Source organism: Lithobates pipiens, unplaced genomic scaffold, assembly GCF_037356315.1.
Source record: "Lithobates pipiens isolate NorthernLeopardFrog02 unplaced genomic scaffold, aLitPip1_a1.2 Scaffold_75, whole genome shotgun sequence".
NCBI lineage: Eukaryota > Metazoa > Chordata > Amphibia > Anura > Ranidae > Lithobates > Lithobates pipiens.
The window spans coordinates 1,077,440-1,098,261 of NW_027507898.1; the positions used below are offsets into that span (position 1 = coordinate 1,077,440).

Sequence of the window (20,822 nt, forward strand, 5' to 3'; positions counted from 1 at the left end):
GTGATGTTCTGCCCTGATGCTAGCTCTTTTGCTGAAGGCTCACTGGTTGTTCTTCCTTAGCAGAAAAGTAAATGAAATCTCTGGAATTGCTGAAAATCCAGGGCACAGGTTGGCTGCACTTGGGTCCAGTTCCAACACTTTGGCAGGTGACTCATAATCTATAACATCCTCTGATGAATGGTCAATTTAATCCATACATTCTTTGGTCTGTGGCTGGAGAGATGAGCCAACTGCTCCATCTCCTGCACCCTCATCCAGCTGCTGAACAGATGCATTCCTCCATCCAAGATCATCCCATGCAGAAAAGAGATCATCAAGGTCAGTCAGCACTTGCTGCATTCACCATAAGACCTCCGCATCCATAGCTGCGGGGGCAGGTTGGCAAAGCTCACTGTTACTCTGCCACATTGCCAACTCTTCAACTAGGATTTTAGAGTTGTCAGCTGGTATTTCCTGATAGTCTCAGGCAAAGGGAGCCCAGACCTGCTGCTGAGCAGAATCTAGCAGCTGTCTGTAGGCAATCTCCAGCTTCCATTCCTGATTTGCTAGAAACTCCAAATCTTCCAGTACCCAGGGAACTTCTGAGACATTCATCATCCGTTCTCTGTATTCCAAGATCTCTCCCAAACACCACTCTAAATTTCTCCTAAAGTCAGGGTCCTGTGACAGCCTCTCTATGACAGCCTCAGGCCACCAAAGCCAAAGCCTTCTGATGGGGTGTCGTCCGCTTTCCAAGGCACACTTGGGCTACATACCAGTGGAGGGCTCTGTAGCGCTCGTCCAACCGCATCTCCACCTGGACCAGCTTGGATAACTCCGCTTTTGCATTCCTTATGCCGTTGTTCCCCCAAAAACATCATTCGCACTTCGTACTGCGACCAGTACCTTTCCTGGAAGGAGGAGAGAATTTTTCCCTTGTGTCGTTGCTCATGGGCTAGCACTTCCTTCCAGAGTTCTCAGCGGATAGAATCATACCATCCCAGCAGGACCTGCTCTGATACTGGTCCTCTGTGCTGTATCTGCATCTCTCGTAACCTCCCCCTGGATTCCTCTTCCATTGCGGACGGTATCTGTACCTCTCCTGCTATCTGGACCTTGGATCCAGGTGGAGGTCTGGATGTCCCAGACTGCAGGAAGCATACCACTTCTTGCCACCAATGTAACAAAATGTCCCACACTCCGCTTGAGTGCTTTTGTCATATAATGCTTCCTCCCAGTGTGAATATAGATATTGCATATTCCAACCGCTAACAACAAACACAAGACAATACTTGTTTTGTTGCTGAACATGGACTGTTTATTGAAAAAACAGGTACACAGATAATACTCGGGATAATTCCCTCCCCCCTTTGCATTCCGGGCGGGGTAGACTGTCCAATCAGCAGGGAGAGCTGTTGGAGGAATTTGCCCCCACCATGCTAATCTACATACACATCCCATAATATCCAAGGCAGACAGAAATAATAGAACATTGGAATACAGCCACACCTCAAATGACCCCCCAAAGAGTACTCAACAAAATGAGACAATAAACTATTGGGTGAAAGACCGGGGCTTTCCAGGTGGCATTAATCAGCATTCATTTCACATACATCTGTCCACTGAGTCCCAAGCTGGATGTCCTTTTGCATTACATAACAGAATATCTTCCTAAATGCTTGTAGTTCCATCAAATGCCAGGCCCCATGGTCGATAGCAAGAGGCTAGCATTCAGTCCCTGCAAAAGTCTCTGTCCTGGCTGAGTCTATCACAACCATACTCAGAAGGAGTAGCAGAATGGGTTTTGGGGTGTAGTTGCAAGTATGCATACGCCATGTGAGAGAAACAACCTGTTAATATGACAAAAAAAAAATCTTAATTTGCAAAGAATTGTGGAAAAAAATTACAACTTCAAAAAACGCACCATGCCTCCCACTAAATAACTTATAATGTCTACTTTCCAAAAAGGGGTCATTTGTACTGTCCTGGGTTGTTGGTGTCTCAAGAAATGAGGCTGTCCGTACATCAGGTGTGGTCAGGTGGGATCAATTTTACATGATTGTCACCATAGCTTGTTGACTCTATAACCTTCACAAAGACCAAATAATATACACTTATTTGGGTTATTTTTACCAAAGAAATGTAGCAGTATACATTTTGTTCAAAACTTATGAAGAAAAATTACTAATTTGCAAAATTTTATAACAGAAACGAAGAAAAATGTTTGTTTTTTTTTACAATTTTTTTTCTAAAAAATCATTCTTAACCCCTTGCCGCCGAGCGTACGCAGATGTGCGTACTTGGCTTCCGGGGGTTATACCGGGATGATGCCCGCACCTGCAGGCATCATCCTGGTACCGATTTTTACAGCGGGCGATTGGCTTTCCAGCCATAACAACCGATGTGGCTAAAAGCCGCTCGGCTGTTATGCCGGAGGAGCGGGAGGGGACTCGCCCCTCCCGCCGCCTCCCGCCGCTCTTACCGGTTCTTCTGTTCAATCGGGAGCACCGATGCACGAACTGATGCCTCCGGCTGCTGGGCAGGGACTGGAATGAAGCCGTAAGTGGCTTCATTCCAGTCTCATAATGGTAAACACGGAAGTGACGTCATGACGTCACTTCCCGTTTACACGGCTGCCAATGACGCCAGATTTAAAAATATATACAGTATTCAGAATCGCCGAAAACGGCAATCTGAATACTTTGAAGTGTAAAGGAGGGATCTGGGGTCTTTTAGACCCCCAATCCCTCCATAAAGAGTACCTGTCACCACCTATTACTGTCACAAGGGATGTTTACATTCCTTGTGACAGCAATAAAAGTGATCAAAATCAAAAAAAAAAACTCCTCTGTAACTCTAACCTAGTAACCAGAAAAAAAATTAAAGCGTCGCCTATTGAGATTTTTAGGTACCATAGTTTTTAGGTACCGTAGTTTCTGCAGTCAAACATAGACTGGAAGTACACGACTACATCATCGAGAACAATGTAGACTGCCTCTTCATCACCGAAAGCTGGTTAACCTCTGACTGCAACACCATCCTCACCGAATTGGTGCCGGAAAACTACAGGATCCTAACCAAACACCGGATAGGGAAAAAAGGAGGAGGCCTAGCAGTGATCTTTAAAGGTCACCTGGATCTCACTAAACCATCATCTCAGAACCCAGTGCCTTTTATGGAAACCCTGACGCTACATCTTCAAACAACTCCCCAGGACACCACTCATATTCTACTGTGCTACAGACCACCGAGACCAAAGTCCAACCTTCTTTCACCCCTCACGGAATCCTTTGCAATGCACACCCTAAAATTCAAAAATTTCCTGGCACTCTGAGATTTCAACCTTTGGGCAAATGAGCCTAAAGACCCCATCGCGACTGCCTGCATCAATCAACTAGAAGAACTGGGTCTACAGCAACTGATAAAGACTCCCACGCATGGGTCAGGACACACCCTGGACCTCATTTTCAAACAGAGCATCGACGTCAACATACTCGACAACATAACTCTGCCATGGACGGATCACCACGCCATCAAATTCAAAATCGCTACCAACATCACCTACGCAAAACGGAAACCTGTAACAACGCACTGGACCAGATCGCATAAAAAACTGTACTCCGAAGCCTTCAAAACCACTCTGTCCAAAAAGATATCTACAATAACCTTAAACCACTCTACGGAGGAAACGCTCAACTCCCTGAACAAGGCATTACTGCAATCAGCAGACTCGATAGCACCAAAACGCAGGGCACTCATCAGGAAGAAAAACTCTGGATGGTTTAATAGCTCCCTCTCCGTACTAAAGCAAGAACGCAGAAGAGCGGAAAGAACATGGAGAAGAAATCCCACCGAGGAAAACCTATTTAACTACAAAGGTCTCACAGAAAATTATCGGAAAGCAATCTTCAAAGCCAAAAAGGACCACTTCTCATATACAATCTCAACGGCCGCAAACCAACCGCGGGAACTGTTTAAACTGGTTAATCAATCAATGAATCCGGTGTGCCTAGAACCCCCAGAAAGCGAATCCCAGGATGACTGTGACAAACTGTCGGATTTTTTCATCGATAAAGTCAAAACCATCAGGGAAACAATTTGTCAGAAGAAAACATCCAACCTCAGCCAGCAAATGCATAAAGAGGATGTCTGCACCAACATACCGCAACCGCCAAAATTTTCACTATCCCCAATTACCGTAGACACCGCAAAAAACATCATTAATAAACTGCGTGACAGTACCTCACCTATTGACATCATCCCCACAAAACTACTGAAAGAATGCTCCGACATCGTGGCTCCAACCATAACCCACCTCATAAACCGATCATTCCACGAAGGGATTGTTCCCAGCATCCTCAAACAAGGCATCGTCAAACCTCTACTCAAGAAACCAAACCTGGACCCTCAGGATCCAAACAACCGTAGGCCAATTACAAGCCTCAACACCATTTCTAAGATCATGGAGAAAGCTGTAGTACATCAGCTACAACTTCACCTGGATACTCACAAACTCCTGGACCCGCTGCAATCAGGCTTCCGCCCGGGTCATGGAACAGAAACAGCTCTCCTCAAGATTTGGGATGACACCCTCGAAGCAGCAGATGACGGAGAGCCGTGTCTCCTCGTACTGCTAGACCTAAGTGCAGCGTTTGATACAGTAGATCACAATACTCTACTCGTCCGCCTCACAGAAGTAGCCGGAGTCCAAGACATAGATTTCCAATGGTTCGCGTCCTTCCTAGGAAATCGGTCACAGACAGTGAAACTAGGAAAATTCCTCTCCGAAACTCGGGCAGTCACCTGCGGAGTCCCTCAAGGCTCTCCGTTGTCACCCGTTCTCTTCAACATTTACATCCGCCCACTCCTTCAAATCATCAGATGCTCAGATCTCTGCTTCCACTCTTACGCTGACAACACGCAACTTTATTTCCGGATCAATGGAAAAAAAGATCACCAACAACAACTTGAAAACTGCCTCAAATCAATAGAGGAGTGGATGACCACCAACTCCCTCCAGCTGAATGAATCAAAGACAGAGCTTCTTATCTTACACCCAAATCATAAGCCCGCAACCAAAACCTCCTGGTCTCCAACAACCGTCTTTGGGCAGACTATCTCCCCAAAGACCAAAGCGAAGAGTCTCGGGGTTATTTTAGACGCACAAATGTCAATGGATGCGCAAATAGGATCTGTAGTCAGTCGATCTCACCATCTGCTGCGCATGCTTCGCAGACTCATCCCTTTTATCCCAAAGAATGACAAAGCAGTGGTAGTTGGAACAATCATTAATTCACGACTGGACTATGCAAACTCGCTTTACATAGGATTACCACAATATCAACTTGCGCGATTACAACTGATCCAAAACACGGCGGCAAGGCTGATAACAGGAAAAAAACCCTGGGAATCCATTTCTCCTTTACTGAGGAGCTTACATTGGCTAACCGTAAAAAATCGGATCACGTTCAAGACCCTGTGCCTCACCCACAAATGCGTGCATAGAGAAGCTCCGCAATACCTAATGGAGAAAATAAATCATTACACACCAAACCGCAGTCTTCGATCAGCCAAAAAAAACCTCCTCCTCGTGCCCAAAGCCCGGTATAAATCCAAGGGTGATCAGAGATTCTCTGTCCTAGGGCCTTGGCTATGGAATGCTCTACCAATCAACATCCGCCTGGAAGAAAATCACCTGGCTTTTAGGAAAAAACTCAAGACCTTCCTCTTTTAGCAGATGATCAAAGCTCGCCACAGCGCCTAGAGGCGATTCAGTTCGCATTGTGCGCTATACAAGTATTTCATTCATTCATTTATAATTGCACGCACTCGTGGAATGACGACAGTGTGACATGTTTGGTATCTATTTACTCTGCGTAACATTATCTTTCACATTATGCAAAAAAATGTGGCTAATTTTACAGTTTAGTTTTTTTTTAATTCATGAAAGTGTCTCTTTTCCAAAAAAGTTGCGTTTAAAACACTGCTGTGCAAATACCGCGTGACATAAAATATTGCAACAATCGCCGTTTTATTCTCTAGAGTCTCTGCCAAATATATATATATATATATATATATATATATATATAATGTTTGGGGGTTCTAAGTAATTTTCTAGCAAAAAATATGGATTTTAACTTGTAAACACCAAATGCCAAAAATAGGCTTAGTCATGAAAGGGATAATCATTAAATCATAATTTCAAAAATAAAAAACCCAGTGGTGATTGAATACCACCAAAAGAAAACTCTATTTCTGTGAAAAAAGGACAAAAATTTCGTATGGGTACAGTGTTGACTGAGTAATTACCGTTCAATGTGTGAGAACGCTGAAAGCTGAAAATTGGCCTGGTTAGGAAGGGGGTATAAGTGCCCAGTAACTGGGAAAGTGGTTAAATTGCCCTGAATGTTTGGCGAATATCATATTTACTGCTTTATGAATATGCCTCATCATAATAAAAAGGAAAAAGCAAAGTCATACATTTACAAGGTAATTTCAGAGTCAGTAACAAAAATGTAAAAATTTGCTTTGACCCATAAAGGGCAAAAATCTGTAGAATCACTAACACCAGAGCAGGGTCTATGGATCAGTGGCGAAGCGCATGGGTGCCGTCCCCCTAATCTACATGCATGGCGCTTGATCCATGGGTTCCAACTGATTTTTTTTTTCTTTTTAGAAACACTTGATTAGAGCCTGATACTCTGGCTTCAAAAAAGTGTGGGCTCAGGATCCAGAGCACTGCGCCCTGAGCCCACCCAGTTGTGTGACAATAGAAAATTATTATTCGCTATTGTCTTCCTGATTCTCCTCCTGTGCAATCAAAATCAGTAAGCAGGTCCTGAGACCCGTCACCCAATTGGCTCAGAGAAGAAGCGATTCTATTGGCTGCTGAGGAGGAGGAGGGTGGAGATGCAGGAGAAGCCACCACCCGGAGGAAGTGCTGCCCGTGACCTAGATGGGGTAGGTGCAGAGCTGGTGACTGACCGGGGGGTGCCTGTGACCCAACCGAGCAGGGGAGGTTGGCAGCGGGTGGATTGATGATGCCCCCCCAAAAAATATACCACCAGCCTCCACTGCTATGGATTAGAAATTAAAGTGTGTGTGTGTGTGCTTTTTTTTTTTTCTTTATTGTTCTATATACTGCGAGGCGTTGAGCCTTGGTTATGTACGTCTTTCCGGTCTGTACATTATTATTTTGCATTGTAACTATTCAATTGCTGGCTCTGTTTGTTTGACTGAACATTAATATAATCCTTTGTAAAAGAAATGAAAGTACGTGGGATGGGAGCACTGCAGACAACAAAAGAGTGAGGGACAACATGCATGCAATAATTGAATGCTTTTGTCTTTGATAACTAATGGACAGTATATTGTCCACTTTCTTCTATATCCCCGCTTATAGTAACCATAGAATCCAGTTGTGATCGCCCCCTTAGAAAACAAAACCCCAAATTTGAGTGGATCCAAGGTAATTTCTATTAATATGGCTAATGACTGCTTTTTCATATTCCAGTGTTCCACCTTTACAAATGGAGATATTATTGAAATCTTGCAACCAGGACATCGCCACTGGGCTGTGTATGTAGGTGATGGACATATTGTACATTTAACAGGTAGGTATTCGAGAAGAACTATGCATCATAGGTAGCAATAAAAAAAATAAAGAGTTTGATAAAACTAAGTTCTGTGTTATAACTATAGTCAAATATATTCTAAATACACTATATGATTATTATTTATTATTATTATGATTGTATGATTTACATTAATATACCCTTTGGATGAATAAAATGGAGTCGAGTTTTTAACATACCCAATCTAGCTCTCTAAAACACCCTAAAAAAAAATAGTATACAAAAATATTTAGAGGGTTGCAATGTTCAAAAGCAATTTCCTGTCTATATTAAAATTGGACCCTTGTCTGAGACTACTGTTGAAGTCACATGGAGTCCACCCCTCTATTGTTTTAATGGGATCCATGACATCACATATTATGCAAAATGCTAGTTGCAAGTGAGATCTGATAATGTAACTCAGCCAATCAGATAACTGGCTCTTAGAGCACTAATAAAAAAAGTATGTAGGGATCACAGGGACTAAAGCACACAGAAATGCTCAGTAAACGTTAGGTTCAGACCAGAAAACTTTATTAAAACCTGAAGAACACATATTTTAACTGATTGTTCATTCATTTGATTTACCTGTTAGTCTTTTTATATTGATTCAGATGATATTGTGTGTGCCCAGGCAGGATTATTGGTCGTGGTGATAATGCTGTTCATGGAGAGTCAAATGTTGTTGGGAAAACTACACTGGAGACTGAGGCAAAGGGATGCAAGTATGAAGTGAGCAAAATGTATCATGACCTGACCCCGGTGCCCAATGATGAAGTGGTAAAAACAGCTCTGCAGATGGTGGGTGAGAGTAAACCTTATGGGTCCAGCTGCCGAGATTTTGCTTTTGAACTGAAATATGGACGAGGAAATCTAGATATTGTAAGTGTGATTTATGACTGAATCTCATGATCATTTACATATACATTGTGTGTGTGTGTGTATATATATATATATATGTGTGTGTACATACATACGTACATACATACACAGTATCTCACAAAAGTGAGTACACCCCTCACATTTTTGCAAATATTTTATTATAGCTTTCATTTGACAAGACTGAAGAAATGACACATTTCTACAATGTAAAGTAGTGAGTGTACAACTGTCAGCAGTCAGCACAGGGCCCACTAGAAGACATCCGGCCACTCTCATGAAACCTATTTTTGATTGGTCATAAACATTCAGAAACATTCACAGCAGTGGCCTTGCTGGAGGTCATTTTGTAGGGCTCTGGCAGTGCTCATGCTGTTCCTTCTTGCACGAAGGAGCAGATACCAGTCCTGTTGATGGGTTAAAGGCCTTCTATGGCCCTGTCCAGCTCTCCTAGAGTAACTGCCTGCCCCCATCTGCTACTTAACTGACCAGATCAATATCCCAGGAGTTTAATTGACTGGCTATACTCTGATTAAATAGCGTTCCTTTAATTTTTTTGAGCAGTCGATATAGAAAGTCTACACATCCCTGTTAAAATGTCAGGTTTCCATGATGTATAAAAATGAGACAAACATAAATCATTTCAGAATTATTTCCACCTTTAATGTGACCTATAAACTGTACAACTCATGCAACTCAGCATGGCACATCTTGACTTTGCGAGGGCATCTTCTGTGCACAGGCCTCAGTTCACCCCACAGAGTTTCAATGGGATTCAGGTCTGGGCTCTGGCTGGGCCATTCCAAAACTTAAATTTTCTTCTCACAAAGCCATTCCTTTGTTGATTTGGATGTATGCTTTGGGGCATGTTACTCTTCATGTTCAGCTTTCTAGCAGAAGCCTGAAGGTTTTGTGCCAATATTAACTAGTATTTGGAACTGTTCGTAATTCCCTCTACCTTGACTAAGTCCCCTATTCCAGCTGAGGAAAAACAGCCCCAGAGCATGATGCTACCACCACCATCCTTCACTATGGATATGGTGTTCTTTGGTGCAAAAACAACACTGCACATCACCAAAACATATGTTTTGGAATTATGGGCAAAAAGTTCAACCTTGGATTCATTAGACTATAACACATTTTGCCACATGCTTTTGAGAGACTTTTGCAAAATTTAGCTGAGCTTGGATGTTTTTCCTTGTAAGAAAAGGCCTCCATCTTGCCACTCTACCCCATAGCCCAGGCATATGACGAATACGGGAGATTGATGTCACATGTACCACACAGCCACTACTTGTCAGATAGATCTGCAGCTCCTTTTATGTTGCTGTAGGCCCTTTGGCAGCCTCTTTGATCAGTTTTCTTCTAGTCTTTTTCATCAATTTTGGAGGGACATCCACTGTTGTGCCATATTTTCTCCACTTGATGATAGCTTCACTGTCTTCCATGGTATATCTAATGCCCTGCAAATTCTTTTGTACCCTTCTCCTGACTGATACCTTTCAACAATGAGATCCCTCTGATGCTTTTGTAGCTCTCTGCGGACCATGGATTTTGCTGTAGGATGCAACTAAGAAAATGTCAGGAAAGACCTACTAGAACAGCTGAACTTTATTTGGGGTTAATCAGAGGCACTTTAAATGATGGTAGGTGTGTACTGATTCCTATTTAACATGAGTTTGAATGTGCATGCTTAATTCTGAACACCTCTACATTCCCAGTTTTAAAAGAGAGTGTGCACACTTATGCAACCATATTATTTTAGCTTTTTTTTTTTTTTTACTTTCCCTCCCTAAAAGATTTCAGTTTGTTTTTCAATTGAGTTGTACAATTTATAGGTCACATTTAAAGTGGAATTTGTTACCTCACAGAAGCCTGACATTTTAACAGGGGTGTGTAGACTGTTTATATCCACTGTGTGTGTGTGTGTGTGTATATATATATATATATATATATATATATATATATATATATAAAATATATTTTATTTTTTTCTCTCAGGAACACTTTCCAACTAATATTCATGCACTTCATTTGACAATATGTCTTTTTAGTTGTTTGGAATAAAAAATGATTTTAATATTTTTGTCATCTTTTGTTTCACGATATTGTGACAGTCTTAGCCTGGGAAAGAGAGTAGAAGATTATAGTACAAAGAAAAAAGTTTTAAAGAGTAACTACACTTTTCTTGAAAAAATAAAAACAATCCCCTCTGGGTGATTAATGTACATGGCAAGGATTTTAACAAATTTAGTTACAGATTCCTACCTATTTCTGTTCTGAAGAAAAAGCTGTATGTTTTTAGGATACAGATTGTGAATGGGAGCAACTAATTCATTTTATTTAGCTGGTGAGAAAAGCTGTGAAAAGCTTTGGTGTCTCCAATCCCTTTAGACATAAGTCAAACACAAGGCATATGGGCCGAATCCGGCCTGCTAAGCCATTTCATGTGGTCCTCGCACCCTGGGATTTTTTCAGCTGGAATGTAGCGGAACTCCATTCTGCCAACTCTGGCTCTCACCCTCTGCTCCCTGTTCACCGCTGTCACAGCTTACCTCTTATCAGCTTTTACATATCCCTATCTATCCCAGCGGGGAGATGCAGGTTCAGAGTGGGAGGAGGCATTGCATGGTAATAAATGTCCCCATCTGTTACTGGGTGCACAGATGGTGACCCCTGAAACTGCTTTATGTACATAGCGCATCCCTGAACTCCGCACATAATGCACTCCTAGTATTTTTTGCCCCTTTGAGATCCTCCCACCGTTATAGCAATTTGGCTACACCCACCGTTTAATGCATTTAAAGGCGGGGGGTGGGCTTGTTGAGTTCCTGTACCTATTCTCTGAGACAAAAAGCCCTGCATATAAATGTATATAGTCTTATAGATAAAAATTGGGCAACCATTTTGCTCATGTGGCCCACAATGAAATTGAGTTACACACCCCTGCCTTTAGATGTGATTAACCCTTAGGTAGCCCATACATGAGTCGACTGCCCCATCCAAACATTCAATGTGAATAGGAGAATCCTGCTACTAAGCTATTGCATTCTGATACAGAATACACTTATCAGAGCTGCTGGCAGGGAAAACCCTACAGTGTACAGACATCGATTGTGGACCCTATGGTACCTGGATCAAAATTCGGCCAGTCTCTGGTGAACTGGACAAATTTTGGTCCATGTATGGCCAGATTTAGGGAGTATATGACATATTTGTTGCAGACCATACCAAAAACTCAACTTGTATTTTAGTGCAAAAAAAATCACTCAAGCAGTTAATGAAATCTCTGAATGTTTACTGTACATCAACTAAGTAAAAAAGGTCTCCAGGACTCATATATTGCATTGACTTTTTAGAAAATTACAGAGGATGCAGACTGAAAAGGAAAGGCTATTTTTATTACATCCAATTAAAATATGCTTGTGTAGCAATTGTATATGATATATACTTTTTTTTTTTTACACTATACTTTTTCCATGAGAGTGGACTTACCCTCAATTAGGGATGAGCTTCGTGTTCGAGTCGAACGTACGTTCGACTCGAACATTGGTCGTTCGGGCGTTCGCCGAATTCCGAACGCTTGGGCCGTTCGCGGCAAAATTCGTGTGGCCCACAATGCACTGCGATGGCGCAGTGCATTGCTGGCTCATGATTGGCCAAGCATGCACTGTGACCCCGCATGCTTGGCCAATCGCAGCGCCAGCAGCGAGGAGAGCCATGGTTGGTCACAGGCATCCTGCCTGTGGCCAATCATAGCTCAGGCTGTGTAGTGCACGCCCCACACTATATAAGGCCGCCTTTGAGGCGGCCTCGTGTAGTGTGTTAGCATCTGAAGCAGTGGGTGTTCTGTGTACCTTCAACACAGTTACACACCAATAGTTTTTGGCTGATTTCCTATCTTGCTCTTGTGTAGTGGTTACTGTCTGTGCCCTGACCGCAGTATACACCACTATATTCACCTCACCTATATAGCTAGTGATCTAGCTTTAATAATAGAGCTTGCAGTCAGTAGTGTTAGGAGATAGTGCGTGCTGTCTGCGTGCTCTGTACCCAGTACATACCACTATATCCACCTACATAGCTGTTCTCTATTTGAGCCCAATTGCCATCTGCAGGAGTTATTGGAAGTTGTGTGTGCTTCCAGCACAGCACAGTACAGTATACATCTGTATATACCCCTTTAACTCTGCTGTTTTCTGGTTATTGTCTGCGTGCCCTGACCGCAGTATACACCGTGATATTCACCTCACCTATATAGCTAGTGGTCCATCTTTAATAATAGCGCTTGCAGTCAGTAGTGTCAGGAGATAGTGCGTGCTGTCTGCGTGCTCTGTACCCAGTACATACCGTTATAATCCACCTACATAGCTGTTCTCTATTTGGGCCCAATTGTCATCTGCAGGAGTTATTGGAAGTTGTGTGTGCTTCCAGCACAGCACAGTATACATCTGTATTTACCCCTTTAACTCTGCTGTTTTCTGGTTATTGTCTGCGTGCCCTGACCGCAGTATACACCGTGATATTCACCTCACCTATATAGCTAGTGGTCCATCTTTAATAATAGCGCTTGCAGTCAGTAGTGTCAGGAGATAGTGCGTGCTGTCTGCGTGCTCTGTACCCAGTACATACTGCTATAATCCACCTACATAGCTGTTCTCTATTTGAGCCCAATTGCCATCTGCAGGAGTTATTGGAAGTTGTGTGTGCTTCCAGCACAGCACAGCACAGTATACATCTGTATATACCCCTTTAACTCTGCTGTTTTCTGGTTATTGTCTGCGTGCCCTGACCGCAGTATACACCGTGATATTCACCTCACCTATATAGCTAGTGGTCCATCTTTAATAATAGCGCTTGCAGTCAGTAGTGTCAGGAGATAGTGCGTGCTGTCTGCGTGCTCTGTACCCAGTACATACCGCTATAATCCACCTACATAGCTGTTCTCTATTTGGGCCCAATTGTCATCTGCAGGAGTTATTGGAAGTTGTGTGTGCTTCCAGCACAGCACAGTATACATCTGTATTTACCCCTTTAACTCTGCTGTTTTCTGGTTATTGTCTGCGTGCCCTGACCGCAGTATACACCGTGATATTCACCTCACCTATATAGCTAGTGGTCCATCTTTAATAATAGCGCTTGCAGTCAGTAGTGTCAGGAGATAGTGCGTGCTGTCTGCGTGCTCTGTACCCAGTACATACCGCTATAATCCACCTACATAGCTGTTCTCTATTTGGGCCCAATTGTCATCTGCAGGAGTTATTGGAAGTTGTGTGTGCTTCCAGCACAGCACAGTATACATCTGTATATACCCTTTTAACTCTGCTGTTCTATAAAAAGGCATCTGCAGGAGTTAGTGGGTGTTGTGTGCCTCCAGCACAATATAAACTACCCAACTACTGTTTTACCCAACTCCCTTCAGGCCATTACCATGTCTGGAAGGCCAGCAAGGAGAGGCAGACAGGCGCGAGCCGATAAAAGAGGGCAAGCAGGCTCTGTGTCTAGAGACAACAGTGCTGGTCGTGGATGCGGTGCATTGTCATCAGCACGTGGCCATGGGACATGCTTGTCCTTCTTTTCTGCAGCTGGACATGTTGAACCGCAACATGCCAACGACTTGGTAGAGTGGATGAGCAAGCCCTCTTCATCCTCCTCATCCTCTCTCACCCAGTCTCAGGGTAGTAGCAAAGCAGCTGTCAACGCATCGTCTTCCCTCCTCTCAATGTCATCATCAGTGACTCCTTCCCTAGACCCACCACGTCCTCCTGAGGAGTCTCCTGAACTCTTTGAGCACAGTGTTGGGTACATGCTCCAGGAGGATGCCCAGTGTTTGGTGGGCTCTGATGATGACACTCAGCTAGAGGAAGGCAGTAGCGTGAGCGCAGAGAGAGAGGATGCTCAAGAAGCACAGCAATCTGGCAGTCATGTTCCACAAGCTGCAGCATACTGCCAGGTTTGCTACAGCGATGAAGAGGGAGGGGATGATGAGGGCACTGACTCCACGTGGGTGCCTGGAAGGAGGGAGGAGGAGGAGGAGGAGGAGGAGGAGGCACATGTCCAACGAGGCAGGATGCCCTTCAGGGGCCAGCTTAGTGGCAGCACACCGACTGAATCACACCGCAGAGCTCCGCCTGCACAGAGCGCTTCCTCTGCGCGTTATTCTAAAAGTTCTTTGGTGTGGGCCTTTTTTGAGACGAGTGCATCAGATTGCACCTCTGCTATTTGCAACATATGTCTCAAGCGTATCTCACGTGGCCAAAACATCAGCCGCTTGGGCACCACATGCTTGACCAGACATATGTTGACCTGCCATGCAGCTCGTTGGCAAGCGTACCTCAAAGACCCACACCAAAGAACAAAGCGGACCTCTCCTTGCTCCTCATCAGCTGGCATCTCCAACCCCACTAGACCTTCAGTCCTCTCTGAAACCTGCTCTGAGAGGAATGAAGGTGTAGAATTAGGTGTGTCACAGCCAAGTGCTTCCGGGAACTCTGCTAGTGGTACATCCACATCCGATTATAGCAGGTAAATGTCCCTGCCCCAGCTGCTGGACCGGCGGAAGAAATTTACTCCCAGCCATCCACATGCCCAGTGGTTGAATGCTAGCTTGGCTAAATTGCTAGCACTTCAACTGCTGCCTTTTCAGTTGGTAGACTCGGCCCCCTTCCGTGAGTTTGTACAATGTGCGGTTCCTCAGTGGCAGGTCCCTAAACGCCACTTTTTCTCACGGAAGGCGATTCCGGCTCTCTACCGGCATGTGGAAGGCAATGTCCTTGCCTCGCTGGACAGGGCGGTCAGCGGTAAGGTGCATATTACCGCTGACTCATGGTCCAGCAGGCATGGACAGGGACGTTACCTGTCTTTCACGGCCCATTGGGTCACTCTTCTGGCTGCTGGGAAGGATGCAGGACAAGGTGCAGTAGTGTTGGAGGTTGCTCCGCCACCACGCCTCCAAAATGCTACTATTGGTTGTGACACACCTCTCTCCTCCACCCCCTCCTCTTCTTCTTCCTCCGTGGCCTCTTCCAGTGCTCTGTCCTCAGAACCAGCGGTGCTCCGTAGGCATTGCAGGGGCTACGCAAGTACGCAGGCAAAACGATGCCATGCCGTGCTTGCGCTGGTTTGTTTGGGGGACAGGAGCCACACTGGGGCGGATGTTTTGTCAGCTCTGCAGGGGCAGGCCGAGAGGTGGTTGACGCCACGCCAGCTTAAGCCAGGAATGGTGGTTTGCGACAATGGCACCAACCTCCTCTCCGCCCTCCGACAGGGACAACTGACCCATGTGCCCTGTGTAGCTCACGTCCTTAACCTGGTGGTGCAGCGGTTCTTGGGCAGGTACCCCGGCTTACATGATGTCCTGAAGCAGGCCAGGAAAGTCTGTGTGCATTTCCGCCGATCATTTAATGCCTGTGCTCGGCTGGCTGAGCTCCAAAAGGAGTTGAACCTGCCCAAGAACCGCCTTATATGTGACATGCCCACCAGATGGAACTCAACATTGGCCATGCTGCAGCGGCTGCACACGCAGCAGAGGGCCATCAATGAGTACCTGTGCGACTACGGCACCAGGACAGGGTCAGGGGAGCTTGGTTTTTTCTCACCACGCCAGTGGGGCATGATCAGGGATGCATGCACTGTCCTGTCACCATTTGAGGAGGCCACAAGGATGGTGAGCAGTGACAGTGCATGCATCAGTGACACTGTACCTCTTGTCCACCTCTTGGAGCATACGCTGCGTGGAATAATGGACAGGGCACTTGAGGCAGAACAGAGGCAGGAAGAGGAGGACTTCCTTGCCTCTCAAGGCCCCCTTTATCCAGACAGTGTTCCTGCTGTGCCACCCATCACACAGGAAGAGGGTGAGGAGGAGGAAGAGGAGGAGGAGGATGATTGTGTCAGCATGGAGGTGGAGGCTGGCACTCAGCATCAGCAGCAGCAGTCTTATAGGGATGATTTACAGTCCCAAGAAACACGTGGACTTGTACGTGGCTGGGAGGAGGTAGCTGCGGATCATGTTGTCCTTAGTGACCCAGAGGACTCCGGACCGAATGCCTCAGCTAACCTACGCTGCATGGCCTCCCTGATCCTGCAAAGCCTGCGGAAGGATCCTCGTATTCTTCGGATCAAGGAGAGGGACCATTACTGGCTGGCCACTCTCCTTGATCCACGGTACAAGGGTAAGGTTGCCGACCTTATCTTGCCATCGCAGAGGGAGCAGAGGATGAGACATCTCCGGGAGGCCTTGCAGAAAGCTCTGTGCAACGCGTTCCCAGAGACTGGGAGGTCACAAACTCCTGGTCCTGGACAACGTGTTGCTGAGGCATCAGTCAGAAGGAGCGGTGAAGGTGGCCATCTGACTGATGCTTTCAGACAATTTTTTAGTCCGCAGCCCCAAGGTATGATTGGTTCCAGCACCCATCGCCAGCGTCTAATTTACATGGTGCAGGAATACCTAGGGGCAAGGTCAGACTTGGACACCTTTCCCACCGAAAATCCTCTGGCTTACTGGGTCTTGAGGATGGATCACTGGCCAGAGCTTGCACAGTATGCAATTGAGCTACTGGCCTGTCCTGCATCCAGCGTTCTTTCGGAACGCACCTTCAGTGCTGCTGGTGGCTTTGTTACCGATCACAGGGTGCGCCTGTCCACCGAATCAGTTGATTGACTGACCTTCATCAAGATGAATCAGTCTTGGATCACCCACAGCTACCAAGCACCTGAAGCTGATGTAACCGAATAATTTTTTTTGAAATACCACATCCCTTCAAGACTGCCTATGCTGATGCTGAGTGACTGTCCTGTTATGTTGATTGTCTATCCTCTTCCTCCTCCGCTGATATGTTGGAAGAACATTTTTGGTTCTGGGTGATGCCAGCAGCCCAATTTTTCTGCCCCTGTTTAACAGGGGCGTTTAATTACAATTTTTGATGCAATGCTTTGCAGCAGGGCTAATTCCTGCAATAAAACTAGAGTATATGGCAGAGGTTGCAGTGTGGTGGCACCAGCACCAGTGCCTAAGGCCCAATTTTTCTGCCCCTGTTTAACAGGGGCGTTTAATTACAATTTTTGATTCAATGCTTTGCAGCAGGGCTAATTCCTGCAATAAAACTAGAGTATATGGCAGAGGTTGTAGTGTGATGGCACCAGTGCCTAAGGCCCAATTTTTCTGCCTCTGTTTAACAGGGACATGTAATTACAATTCTTGATATAATATTTCACAGGAGGGCCCCTTCCTGTGCCCACCCAGAGTAACGGTGAGGACTTATAGTGTTGTGGCACCAGCACCACAACCACCAAAGGTCAATTTTTATACCACTGTTCAACAATGGCATGTAATTACAATTCTTGATATAATCGTTCACAGCAGGGCGCTCCAGCGCCCACCAAGAGTCACTTTCAGGGCTTACAATGTTGTGGCAAAACCAACACCTTGTTCCGCCATTTCTGCAGAGCATATAGGGCAGGCCCCTACTTTCAAACATCCAACTTACAAACATCAGACAGCAGCAAGTGAGATGAAAAAAGATGGACGACAAAACAAATTATACAGGGGTGATAACCCTTCCCTATATTTTCCAAAAAGCTTAAAAATAGTTTTTTTGACTGGAGCTACACTTTAAAAATGTACCAGTTGAAAATTACAAACAGATTCAACTTAACACAACAAACCTACACAGTCCCTGTCTTGTTTGCACCGCCTGTATACTGCTGTTCTGAGTATATAGGGCCTGGGGGCCACACGCATTTCCTTTTTTTAATATGGGTACGGGGTTCCCCTTAATATGCGTACAAGACCCAAATAGGCTGGTAATGGGCAGGGAGGGCTACCCATGCCATTTTTCTGAATGATTTTCAACCATATTGCAGGAACCAGATATAACATTAAAACCGCAAGCAGTTTTAAATGGTGTTATTTCCGTTTAATGTCATTTTGTGCAGGGACTGTTCTAAACACGGGAAACACGTGGCACTTCACAGGCATACTACAGACACCCCCCAGGCACCATATTTAAAGGAATATTTCACTTTTTTTTTCACTTTAATCGTCATTAAAATCAGTGCTCCCGCCAAAACGGCCGTTTTAAAACCTTTTTTTGCATTGACCCATGTCCCCTGAGGCAGGAGTCAGGTCCCCAAACCCTTTTTAGGACAGTATCTTGCATATTAGCCGTTAAAATTAGCACTTTCCATTTCGAACGTTCGAGTCCCATAGACTTCAATGGGGTCCGTTCGAAAGTTCTGGTGCGAACCGAACCGGGGGGTGTTCGGCTCATCCCTACCCTCAATATAGTTTGAGGTAATTGTAATTATCTACAATAAAAAAATGTAAACTGTTTGATACACTAAAGATGTCTATCTATTATGGTCAACACCACAATGTTTTTGTGTTACAATCATTTAAACTGATATTAATGTCTTAATTTCCAGATAATTAGAAACATGGCACCCATTCCTGGAGAACTGACAATAGCTGCAGCAAAAGGAGTCCAAATTGCGGGCTCAGCTATGAACTCAAGTTCGGAAATTGTGGGTTCAGTCGCAGCTAAGGGAGTCGATTTAGCAGGTCAAGGAGTGACAGCGATGTCTGGAGTCCTGGGAGCAGCAGCTGGGAAGAGTTTAGCTGCTTTTGGAAGCATGCTGTCTGCAGGAACACAAACACTGGCTCCAATTGTAGCTGCTAAAGTAGATGCTACTGGTTATGGTACCATGTTGTTGACGGCAGCTGAGTGTATGTCACCATTGGCAGAGTCCTTCGCTGCTCGATCTGTAGAGGCAACGGAAGCCACAGCTAATAGTGTTAAACAGCTGGGATCTTATATCTCTTCAAGTTCACCAGCGGCAGGGTCAGCCGTAGCCACAGGTTTGTCTTGGTTAGGTTCAGTTTCTGCTGCAGGAGCATCCAGTCTTGTCAGCTATCTTACATCAGGAACCGAGCAAAACAGTGTTGAGAAACAGATAACTACCGAGCAACCTGAGAAGACTGATGCTGACCTACAGAAATAAATGTATCTTTTACATATCTAAGAATGTATTTTACTATTTTGTCTGTGCTTTATCACCAGTACTTATCATATGGATCTATGTGTAATAAATATTTCTGAAAACTTGAAACCGAGTGATGATTATATAACCCCTTCTTCATTTGGATTAATTTGCATCACTAGTGGTGGCAACAAACTATATCACAACTAGAACAGCAGCTGCAAATGTAATAATTGGGTTGCATATGTATCAAAGGCAAAGCAAGAACAGAAATTCTGAAGTGTTGATAAAAGTCCCACTAGAGGCAAAACAACATAACACACACAAAAACACACTTACCTGCCTGCTGACAGTCTTCCATTGAATGTTAACATTAACAGAATTCCATTAAACTCAGGCTATTCCGGAAAGACTGACTCCCGTGTGCATGATGCGCATATGTTATGATGTCATCCTACACCAGCTAATCAAGAAGCCAAAAATATAGAACCTGAAAGTATCCAGGGAAAAAGATGACAGTGGTTGCCGATGACTGAAAGATGAGTATTTTCAAGAATTTCTTTTCGCTTTAGTAGACCAAGTTGTGCAGCAAAAGTGTAAGTTAGAGAGTTGAGACAATCCTAATAATCCTTTAATATTGGCACCTTACTTGAATTAATGAGCGAGATCGTTCTATACGATTCGCAGAGTAAGTGATCCTTATGGGGTTTGAGAATGAGGACAATCAGCACATCTGACATAGAGGGCGTTAACTGTCCCGTTTTCATAGCAAAATCATATACCCTCAGTAGGTGAGGTATTAGTAGTTCTCTGAAGTGCATATACCACTCGATGGGGAATCCATCCAACCCTGCCGTTTTATTTCTGGCAAATGATTGTATGGCAACAAAGAAAAGACACATACCAAAAAGGTAAGAGAGCGCTGCTCACCCCCAAACATAACAAAAAAAATGGAAATAACTCCCCTATAGTGGGGTTTTTAGGCAGCGGGGGGGGGGGGGGGGGTGTGTGTATGGTGATAAATAGGCAATGTATGAAAGGTATATGTTTATTGATATATACAAAACCCTTTACATGACATTTAAAACATGAGCTTCAGTGGGAAATTAATAATGCCGGATACATATTATTAGACAGTGGTTACATATCAACATTACACAGTGAATGTCAACCAATTGCTGTATTTAATTTTGCCATTGATGTATTTAATTTTGAATAATATTTAAATGTTTATATTAATTTAGTAGATGATAACTGTTCAGATTTTATTATTTTACAAGGGTTCTCTAGACTCCAACTGACTGGATGATGTAGGGGGCTACACAGTTTCAACTTTGGGCACTGTGCGGCTGCCCAGCGTCACAGGCAATT

General features: G+C 44.5%; 1 protein-coding gene across 2 annotated transcripts in view; it reads left to right on the forward strand.

Annotated features, from left to right (window-relative positions):
- Positions 1 to 19,580, forward strand: part of LOC143959444 (uncharacterized) — a 39,921-nt gene extending 20,341 nt beyond the window's left edge. For both annotated transcript variants that reach the window (XM_077468099.1, XM_077468100.1), the window contains exons 2-4: positions 7,493 to 7,592; positions 8,227 to 8,474; positions 18,897 to 19,580. In XM_077468099.1, coding sequence (XP_077324225.1) covers positions 7,493 to 7,592; positions 8,227 to 8,474; positions 18,897 to 19,472 — 924 coding nt within the window. In that variant the 3' untranslated portion in view covers positions 19,473 to 19,580. The remainder of the gene's footprint in view (positions 1 to 7,492; positions 7,593 to 8,226; positions 8,475 to 18,896) is intronic.
- The last annotated feature ends 1,242 nt before the right edge of the window (positions 19,581 to 20,822 follow it).